This window comes from Colobus angolensis, unplaced genomic scaffold (assembly GCF_000951035.1).
Source record: "Colobus angolensis palliatus isolate OR3802 unplaced genomic scaffold, Cang.pa_1.0 Scaffold2, whole genome shotgun sequence".
Lineage (NCBI taxonomy): Eukaryota > Metazoa > Chordata > Mammalia > Primates > Cercopithecidae > Colobus > Colobus angolensis.
Genome location: NW_012115154.1, coordinates 24,882,286 through 24,893,406, shown reverse-complemented (window position 1 = coordinate 24,893,406; position 11,121 = coordinate 24,882,286). Strand labels below are relative to the sequence as shown.

At 40.2% G+C, this 11,121-nt stretch overlaps 1 protein-coding gene across 1 annotated transcript in view; it reads left to right on the top strand.

Annotated features, from left to right (window-relative positions):
• The window catches only part of LMBR1 (limb development membrane protein 1), a 176,224-nt gene that overhangs the window by 74,503 nt on the left and 90,600 nt on the right, over positions 1 to 11,121 (top strand). Inside the window, exons 6-8 of the mRNA XM_011941598.1 lie at positions 7,307 to 7,433; positions 7,919 to 7,987; positions 8,892 to 8,956. Coding sequence (XP_011796988.1) covers positions 7,307 to 7,433; positions 7,919 to 7,987; positions 8,892 to 8,956 — 261 coding nt within the window. The remainder of the gene's footprint in view (positions 1 to 7,306; positions 7,434 to 7,918; positions 7,988 to 8,891; positions 8,957 to 11,121) is intronic.

The following is an 11,121-nucleotide window of genomic DNA, read 5'->3' as shown; positions in this document are numbered from 1 at the left end:
ATCCTCCCTAGAAGCTTGGACTACAGGCGCCCGCCACCACGCCCAGCTGATTTTTTTGTATTTTTAGTAGAGATGGGGTTTCACAGTGTTCGCCAGGATGGTCTTGATCTCCTGACCTCGTGATCTGCCCGCCTCGGCCTCCCAAAGTGCTGGGATTACAGGCGTGAGCCACTGCGCCCGGCCTCAAATTCATTTTTGCAAATTTTCTTTAGTGATTATTTAGGTACATTCCCTATACGGGATTACTTTAGGTTTATTAAATCAACCTTGTTAATTATTTTTCAAATGCTATGTATCATTGTTAATATTTTGTCATTCTTGGGCAGTCACAGACTGATAGAGAGGTGTGTTAGGAGAGGCGGTCTGCGTGGGCCCTAAGCATTCTTGCGTTTTCTTTCTGGGTGTGCCAAGACTGTGAGATCCTGATTGCTCTTTCCCTGGGCCGTTTGTTAGGGTTGTGTATCTTCTGAGCAAACTTGAAGGATGAAATGATGGCTTCCTCGGGGCCACAGAGCAGCCGGGCTTATTACCACGTGCTATGGAAACAGTGGATTCCCCATGCTCACTATTCTTTCACTGCTGCACAGATCCGTCACATGTGTAACTTCCGTCCATAAGACTTGGGAGCAGGGGAAGTGACATGCTGACACTCATGCTGCTTGCTATACCCAGAGTAATAAAATCCTTTGCTTCTGATCCAGGAGTCTTGTGTCTCCTGCTAGCGTCCATGTTACAGCGACAGGCTAACTTATTGATTTGTAAGGATAGAACCGGACCCCAGACCTGACAGTTTTGGCAATGAGATTGGATGGTGAAGAGGAGGAACAAGGACCTTGCATTCCAGGTTTAGTGATATGAAAAGACTCTTCAGATCTGGTGGTGGATATACTCAACTCAGTGGTGAGAGGGAGGTGGAGGAGGAAAGGCCCCTGGTGATTACATTGCTCCTACCTGTAATGAGTCTGAATGGTGCTTTGCCTGTCTCTCACTCCTCTCCTGTTGTAAGAGGAAGGAATGTTGGTATGACAGCAGGGCAGTAAGCCCCCAGCTCCAGTCAGAAGGCATTATTGGTGTGGCTGCTGAGTCAACGAGTCTCAGTCCTGAAATGAACGGTGTCGGCAGTGAGGGCCTTGCTATCCAATGTAGAGCTTGGAGTGGACGCAAACATCAGAAATTCATTTGATGAGTATTCGTGGGTGGCCCTCAAAGCAAAAGTGATGCAAAACCTTGCCTAATAGCATTGTGCACACATAGCATGGTGATGGGGCTGAGGCTGTGGGTGGAGGAGTGGCTGAACATAGCAGAATTTCAGGGCGGAGCATGGCTGTCTGTACAAGGCAGAAAGAACAGATCTACAGGTCACGGTGCTAGCTGGACACCAGTAGGTACTTGGCGAAGGACATAGCATGGGTACCCATCTACTGACCTTGGAGTAAGGGACCAAGGAGGATAAGTGCCTACCAGTTGCCCCCTTCCTACCTGCACTCCTCACACTCCCTACAGGAGATCATCTCCTGGCAGCTGTTGCTGTAGACCCTGAGTCAGGCACCTATGGCACTCCTTGGTCAGCATTCCCAGAGTAGGAAAAACACTGAATTCAACCGATGAGATTTGGGCAAGACTCAAACCTTTTTAAAAAAAACACAAATGGGTCTCGCCGTGTTGGTCAGGCTGGAATGCAGTGGTATCATCATAGCTTACTGCAGCCTTGGACTCCTGGGCTCAAGCAATCCTTCTACCTTGGCCTCCCAAAGTGCTAGGATTACAGGTATGAACCACTGTGCCCAGCTAATTGTTAAACAGTTTTTTTTTTTTTTCTGTAAAGGCAGAGTCTCACTGTATTGGCTAGGTTGGTCTTGAACACCTGGCCTTAAGTGATCTTCCTACCTCAGCTTCCTAACGCACTGGGATTACAGGTGTGAGCTACTGAGCCTGGCATCAGGTGACTTTTTGAGTAGGGTCTTTGGGCTTCTTCCGTTTGTGGTGTAGCTTGCACTGCTGACTCTATTAAATTGGTATTCATGTTTTACATGATCATACTATGCGTGCTTGGCCTCAGGGACTGTGCCCTGCCTTTGGCCCAATATAAACAGTATAGGGCCCCAGGAGGAGAAGCTAATATCACAGCTTTTGTGAGAGACTTAATAGCTCCCAAGTACTCAACGAGACCAATTCCTGAAATAGCAGCGCCTCTCCTGCCTGCCACTGCCTGCGAGCGGACTCCTGAGAGAGGACGGCTGTGAATCTGCTGCTCGGCTCTTGTTGAAATGGATTGCCCAACCTGTGGGGCCATGTGACTCTCTAGCCTGGCATCCCTCTTCTGGGGTGGAGCAGCTTAGATTCCATGCCCAGTAAAATGGAGAGGCTTAACAGGCCTCCTGGCCCAAATAACAATGGTCTGTCCTAGAGCTCAATCTGCCTGGCCCTGGTTCCGTGTGAATAAGTGGCAGATATCTCCTGGGGGAAACCCTATTTCCTCATCCACTGCTGAAGCCAAACCACCCAGTTAGGCCCTCAGTCCCCTGAGGCCCTCGAATGTCGAGGCTCTCTGACCTTCGGCTGCATCCGAAGCTGATGGTATTACTGAGGAGTGGCAGCCCATCAAAATGGATGCATACTTAGGAATTTTTTATTTTTAAAATTTTAAATGAATTTCTTATTAGTATCAAATTTGCATAAACATGTAGATGTAATGAATAAAGGTTTTCTATTTTATTTATTTATTTAGTTTTTTGTTTTTTTGAGACCGAGTCTTGCTCTGTCACCCAGGCTGGAGCGTAGTGGCATAGTCTTGGCTCACTACAGCTTCCGCCTCCCAGGTTCAAGCGATTCTCCTGTTTCAGCCTCCCAAGTAGCTGGGATTGCAGGTGCCCACCACTGGGCCCAGCTAATTTTTGTGTTTTTAGTAGAGATGGGCTTTCACCATGCTGGTCTTGAACTCCTGACCTCAAGTGATCCACCCTTCTCGGCCTCCCAAAGTGCTGGGATTACAGGCGTGAGCCACTGCGCCCAGTCCGGTTTTCTATTTATTTAAATATTGTATGAAGAATAATGACAATGAAACCCTGTGTACTCATCAGTTAATCTAAGAACATAATAATATAGTGGATAGTAAATTTCATCAGTATAAAATGTCCTACTTTATTCCATTTAATATTTTTTGTTTTGCATTCTTCTATATATAAACCAGATTCCTGTTACATTTTTAAAAAATTAAACAATAATTTTTAATCATTTTCACTTTTAGTATCACTTTAGTTTTGATAGGTCTTAGACAGTTAATTTTGGTTTTTGATCTAATTTGCATATGTAGTTATAGTAGATATATTTGGTTTTTATCATTTCCTGTTTTTGTATTTTATATAATTTGTTATGTTTGTTAATATTTTGCTAAACTTGTTTTCTGTTTTTTACTATATTAACTATTACTTTTTTGTTCTATTTTCTAATATCTTAGTAATACTACTTTTGATACTAGTTACTATTACTGTACTAGTTTTGTTATTTTGATATAGTGAGATTAGTGGTAACAAGTTTTTAATAGCATTATTTAACTTGAATCTCTACTGTCAATAAAAAGTGAAATACTATCATTTTAAATGACCCCTATTTAAAATGAAATTTTTTCTTTAACTCTTTTTTTCTCATCTAAATGTCTACTTCTTTATGTATAAGATAATCAGAAATTATTATTAAATGACTTCTCTTTCAAAAATATTTTTTGGCATTGCATTTTAGTTTATAACTGTATATATCATTATTTATATTTCTCTTTATTTAGAAAAAAATTGTCATTGTTCACCAACATTTCCGTGCAGTCACCTCACAGTCCTTTGTGAAGGACCAGGTAGGATGGTGACGTGGGTTGCTGTACTCAGCAGAGCCCTGAGTTTGAGTCCCTCTCCTTCCTGAAGTTCCCCTGCACGCTCAGGGGGCTCTGTACGGCTTTTACTCCCCTGAAGGACAGGGAGACCCCCACTTTACCCCGTCATCTTTTTTCCTAAGCATCTGAGGTCCAAGTTGGGGGAGGACAGATGAAGGAACATGGCAAAAGTAACTGGCCCACATCGCAAGGCGCCTTTCTTTTTGAGCGGCAAGTGGCTACTCATGGCTCAACCATATTTGTAATGACATCAGTTTAGGCATAAGGTCTATAGCCTCATTCCTGACACTGTTTATTCAGCTCTGGGACTCCTTGATTGAGCAACTGTACCCACAGTATCTTTTAGCTGGTGTTGCCGGGCTCGCTTTCAACACCATCAGGATGACATTCCTTCCTGCTTCCGCTCAGAGGAGAGGGAGTAACAACCTAGCCAGCAGTGGGCTCAGCCTCACTACCTACCTCAGCCTGCAGAGTGTCGCCAGCAGCTAGCACTGCTCGGGGTCCCTGCTCCTCCTGCTTGCCCACCACTTGGGTGCGCACACTCACTACTGTTAATAGATCCCAGGAGTCTTCTCATATCCCTTAAGCCAGTCTGCATGGGCCCCTCTCTTTTCCAGAAAGCTGTCTGTTAGTCTTCTATCCTTGTCACCAAAAACCATCAAGAACTGTGAAGGGTCTAAGATTTTATTCTGCTTGCAGACTAACAAGTTAGTCTCCCAGTTTCATGGATGGTGGTTGTAAATGTGAGATGTCTGGGTTGGAGGCAAAGGACTTGGTTATGCGCAGCACATAACCAAGTACACAAGCTTCCTTTTGGTGCCAGTTCCCCTTGACCCCAAGCCCCACAGTGGACCTGTATCACACTTAGGGAACTCACCATATTTATATCGGGCTGCAAGCAACTCTATCTAACCTTTGCTTGGAGGTGAACATTGTGCTACCAGACAGTAAACAAACCTGTCCTTTGCTTCAGAGATATACTATCTCTAAATCCCAAGACCGTCTGCTGTACAAACCTTAAGAAGGCAGTTCCAAATAAGGTCTGTCCCTGCCTCTGCTTTTGGGATGCACAGAAATGTGAGAGAACCATGGAACATTGTCTCCCAGCACATAGGCACATATCTGAAGAAAACAAGTTTAATTGCTAAGAAATAGTTCTTACCAAAATACCAGAGGAAGTCTGTAAATTTTATGGTGATTGATTTCCCAACATTGGTTATCATCCTAAAAATTATACTTATTGTTATAGTGTTATAATTATTTAACATGACAATTATAACTTCTTTTGGACAGTGGGTTTTAAGCAGTTTCAAGGAGCTACCACTGTGTAGTTCCTATATTGTAACACTTCTGATGCTGTTCCACTGTTTAATTCATATATATTACAGGTCTAATGCATACGTGACTTGTTTTGGGAGCCCCACTCTTTAGTTCATGTATTTCTTAGGGGCTGGTTGGAGGCAGGGAAAGACAGAATTGAGAGAGTGTAACACAAACACTAGAACAACTCTGCATAAATGTGCAAGATATAATTTTTATCTCCTTTTGTCTGTTTATTGATAGGCTTTCCACAAAATATTTAATGTGTAATAAAAAGGATTTTAGAGAGAAAAGGAGGGGAGGAGAAAGAAAGGAAGCGAGAAGTCATTGTTAAAGGTGGTAGATTATGTTTTGGTATCTGTATTAGTCTGTTATCTGTCTCACACTGCTGTGAAAAATACCTGAGACTGGGTAATTTATAAAGAAAAGAGATTTAATTCACTCTCAGTTCCACATGGCTGGGGAGGCCTCAGGAAACTTGCGATCACGGCAGAAGGCGCCTCTTCACAGGGTGGCCGGAGAGAGAATGAGTGCCAGCAGGGGACATGCCAGACGCTTATAAAACCATCAGATCTCGTGAGAACTCACCCACTATCATGAGAACAGCGTGGGGGAAACTGCCCCCATGATCCAGTGACCTCCCACTGCGTCCTTCCCACGACACATGGGGTTATGGGGATTACAATCCAAAATGAGATTTGGGTGGCGACACAGCCAAACCGTATCAGCGTCTTGAATAGTTTGAAAGTTGTGGAGTGGAAGTTCAGAGGCCTCTTCAGCAAAGTAGGAGTGTGTTTGGTTGTAGTGTGTTTTGTGACTATTCACATTTCATCTCCTGTGATTAATAGCTACTTACTATGAGTCTCATGTGTTAAAATACCAGCCCAATTCATTCTGGTTCACTGGCCTCCCGTGCTATGAACACTTAAGGTGAGCCGACTCTCAGGTTTGAGGAAGTGTTTTAAACTTGCCAAGTGCAGCCCTTTGGCAAATCTGCGATGTTGTTGAAGGACTAGCAAGAAAAAGCCACTTCACCTCAGAAGTCATCATTTAGGGCTAGGTATACTTCTCCATGCCTTTAGGACGTTTTCTTTCCTTTCTGTTGAATCTGAAGAACTGGGGTGCCTATTCCTGCAATTCAGAAATTAGAAAGTAATACTTAGGACAAAATTGAAATAAGTATATGTTTTGGAATTTTATAACTCATTTTTATGTTAAATGTGGAATGAGATTACATGATTTTTTGAGAAATATGGATGCATTTATAATTTTGTTGGTTGTGTTACATAATTGTAGATTAGTGCATTGCAGTGCAAAATATCAACATGAACCTTTAACTTATAGCTGCAGAGTCCATCATTTGGTGACTTTTTGGGGAGTAAAAGAAGTTTCTTTTTTTGTCTTACCCTGCAGTTTTTAAGTTTTAAAAGTCTGGCCTTTAGTTTGGTCCTGAGGTCAGAATTTGTTTTACATTTAAAACAAAATTGTGCATAATGATTATATTATTGTATTGTTGTCTCATGGATTAATGAGAATTCTATAGAATGTGAAGAAAAGCATCATATAGAATTGGTAAAAGCAGTATCTCTGGAGTTTATAATGCTGGGTTACAATGACAGTTCTTCAGCGGCACAGTAGAGGGCGCTGGAGGCTGTGAGGAGTGCCAGAGTCCATGCTAGAGAGAGAGCCCGCACTCTCCAGCAGCTCGGAGCATTGTGGCACCCCAGGTTCAGTGCTCACTGAACTGTCTGCCTCTATGCCATAATTAGCCTTCTATTCCCTTGATTAGAATCACAGATAGAAATTCATTAATCTGCTTTGTTAGTGGAAAGTGTTAGGAAAGTAATTAATCGTTAAGAATGGCTCTGCAGATGTTTTTTATGAAGTTTTTTTTGTTTTATCCAAGTTTGATAATATTTTCCATAATTTTGAAAAGTCAGTCTAAACATTGTAAACTATAGGTACTTAGTGTATTTTTCCTGTTCATAAATATAAATTTCTTCTCCTTCCAAGGGATTATTTTATGCTTTCATATAGGCAGAAACCTTATTGTTCATGAAGTGAAGTAAAATACTAAAATTATATTTCTACTATATTTTTCAGGGAATCCGGGCCCGCATTTTAGAGACTCTGGTCATGCTTCTTCTTCTTGCATTACTCATTCTTGGGATAGTGTGGGTAGCTTCAGCACTCATTGACAATGATGCTGCAAGCATGGAATCTTTATATGGTATGGATTTCCTTGTTTTAGCCAGTTTCTTTACTGGAAACTATAGTTTGGGATATAATTACACACTCAATTTTAAAAACATAAATAATTCTTTGTATAGTTAAGATGTTTGATGTTAATTTACAGAATTAAGAAATCTTTAGGTATCTTTATCTAAAAATGAAGTTTTATTTCTTTTATATGTGAAGAACAAGTAAGCAGCTTTTCAGATTTTTTGTTGTTGTTGTTAATTGGTTTCTGTTCTTCAAATTCCGTGGAGACTTTTTTTCTCCCTCCAAACAGGTTTTGCTAAAGGGTTACTTCTTGGTTTTCTATTTTAGATCTTTTTATTGTACAGTTTAGAAATTATATGGCTTAAACTCAAATAGACAATTACAATGTTTACGTGAGGTGTAGTCAGCCTCTATCTTATCGTAAGATAGATTGATTGTATCTTAATGTGCAATATTTTGGATTTGTTAAAATATATTTACTTTTTTTAATAGATCTCTGGGAGTTCTATCTACCCTATTTATATTCCTGTATATCATTGATGGGATGTTTGTTACTTCTCTGTAAGTATTTTTCAGACTTAATAGAAAAGTAGAGTTGTCCTTATTCTGGAAAATTCAGGGAAGTTTTCTGATGAGATTTCTTAACTATTTGGAGATTTTTTTGAGTTCGCCTTAACTGTTTTTATTCAAATAAATTTTGATAAATGGAAACTTTGAAATAATAAGATGCTTTTATGGTTCTCTAAGGAAAGCCTCTTCTACCGGGTTGTAGAGTGAGACAGATGGACAGACAGACAGACACACACACACACACACACACACTCACACACTTTCACTCACACACTCATACACAGTCATACTTACATACACTGACACACAAACCATATGCACACTCATACACACATGCCATACCCTCATCCCCATACCTGTCATAATGCTAGATTCTACTTTTAAATGGAAATGGTAGAGTTATTATGGTAAGTTCATGGTTTTTAAAAGTTGGTTTTGTTTCACTTGAAGCAGCACAGCCTATGTCAGGGGTATTATAAGGAGATAAATGTAGTTTAGAGGACTTCAGACTATGGCTGTCACCTTGAGATATTCTTGTTTGTTTCTCAGTCCTGTTAATACTTGAAATTTAACCTGTTCTTTGCTCATTTTTCTTTATTTTAACCAAAAGTATTTTTAATTATTCAACTGCTAGAATCTTGAATATTATTCTAAGCCTTTTTTTGTTGTCACATATATTTCAGAGCTAATTACACCCGTCCTCCTCATACGCCCCCTCTAGCTTCTTTATTGATGATGGGGAAAAGTCCTCTGACAAAACACTAGAATCTTAGTTGGAGAGAAGAATGTTCTTAAAACGATAATCTTTGAATTTCCCTTATTTTTACGGTCTGGTTGTTTATCTCTCCAAGCTCTCTAATGTCGCTTTCTGTCTTCGGTGATCTTATTTCTGCAGTGTGTACACCAGTTGGCCTTTCTCGCATGTTCACAGTGATGGGTCAGTTGCTAGTGAAGCCAACAGTAAGTATTTAATTACAAATCATTTTGTTTATTAAATAAATGTGTTACATTTGAGCATCTTTTAGATTGTGAGCTAGCGCTTAGAAATAGAAGAAGAATATTTTTTGTACATTTATCACTCAAATTGTTGTTTTATTAAGTTTTTTTTTTAATAGAACTTTGGTTAAATTTCCAATCTTTGGAAACCAAATTTGGTTTTGCTTTTAAAATACTACCTATAGGCGCACAGGTAAAAATTCCTCTAGCAAATTTTAGGACAAAATTTACAAATATTTACAGCTATTTTAGGTGTCCATTGCCTAATATCAAAAAGTACTTTGATTATGTTTCAAAATTTACATGTATACTTTAATTTACAAAACGGTTATATTTCTGAAAATTTGCCCACATATTATGTCTCGATTAATTGAACCATACTTTGCCTTTAATCTTAGAAACACTGTATATTAGTTTTTAAATGATTTTCAGTTGGTAGTAATTCTAATGATTTGTCGCTTTCTTTGGTCTCTATTTTGTCAGATATTTAATTACATAAAAATGATTTCTTAGCTGCACCTAGGAAATTTGTCACTTATTTTCATGGATCCTCATTGCCTGTGAACTCAAGTGTAAACTACTTACATGTTACAAAGCCTTTCACAGCCTGGTCCACGCCAAGTTTTCCTCTAGCTGTCCCTCTGTTTACTGTCACTCTAGCTCATGAGCGAACTTGCTGTGCTCTGAATAGGCTCTGTGCATTCTGTCTCCAGGACTGTCTCTTTCCCTCCAAGGCCTCTTACCTGCTCCAACCACCTAGCAGCCTCCTACGGCCTAGCTCAAATATCACCTCCGCTGTCTACATAGCTTTGAACCTTGCCTTGCTTCTTCAAGGACAAATAATTAAACTCCTTTCTTTGCCTTTCTCATGTTCCCTTTTGTTTCTGTCTCACTAGTAATACTTACTATATCGTTATAGTTATGTGTTTGTATTCCTTGTCATGATTCATTTAGGGAAAATACTGAGGAAGTGTTATAGGGGATATACTTCTAATAAATACTTGCTTAATTTTAAAAATCATAATATTTTTATATTTTAAAGATAAAGTTTAAGTATTTATAAAAAATGCATAAATACATTTTACAAAAAGTATATAAATGTTGGATACATACTTGTGTGCCACACATGTGCTGTCAAGTCATGGAATTCCTTTCCCTTGTAAGAAGGTTCTGTGACACTGCATTCCTGCATTCATTTAGTTCCTTCCTACATTTTTTTTTTCTTCCTACATTTGTTGTTGTTGCGTGTTTGTTTGTTTGATCTTCTTTCTCCTTTTCTGCTTCCTGACCCCTAACTATAGGCAAATGTTTAAAGTTCTATCATTGGTCAAAAGTTCTATTAATGCTCTGCTCCTAAACCATCTTGCCATTTCCACATCACTTGTAAATGCCTAATTCTAATGAGGAAAAGACAATGGAAACAAATTATAGTACATTTTAAGTGCTATAATTGAATAACCCATGGAGCTGAAAACTCAACGTACATAAAATGAAACTACTTACTTAGCTCCCTTCCCCAAGCTAATTTTTCTCCTGTCTCTTATTAATGTTAAATATAGTGAACCCCAAGTTTCTCTTCAAAGAATCAGTATGTCAGTATGTTCAGCTCTCTCCTTCTTTGATTCTCCATTTTAAAGTTTAAATTCCTGGTTCTGTTTTCGCCCTTGCCTCTAGTTTCAGTAAACAACTTTCCCACCAGTCCTTATCAGTAGTTCACATCTGTTCCCTGGTCACCTGCTCCGTCCTGACTCACCCCGGTCACCTTCTTTGACCTGAGTCACTCCTGGTCACCTCCTCTGACCTAAGTCACCTTTAATTACCTGTTCCTAACCGTCCTTCCTACCATACTAGTCACCCCGCCACTCTGGCCCCGCCCCTGCTCTCTTTACAATAGCCAGTCGGAATGAGCTTAGACTGTGTGTTCCGCCCCTAGCCAATAGGGGACGACACAGCAGTAGGGCCCCGTATCAGGAATAAGAACTCCTTCCTCTCCCCTGTCCAGGTGTGCTCTCGCCATTACTCCATTTGTGAGTCTCACCCTTCTGTAGAAATAAAAATTGCCGGCCGGGCGCGGTGGCTCAAGCCTGTAATCCCAGCACTTTGGGAGGCCGAGACGGGCGGATCACGAG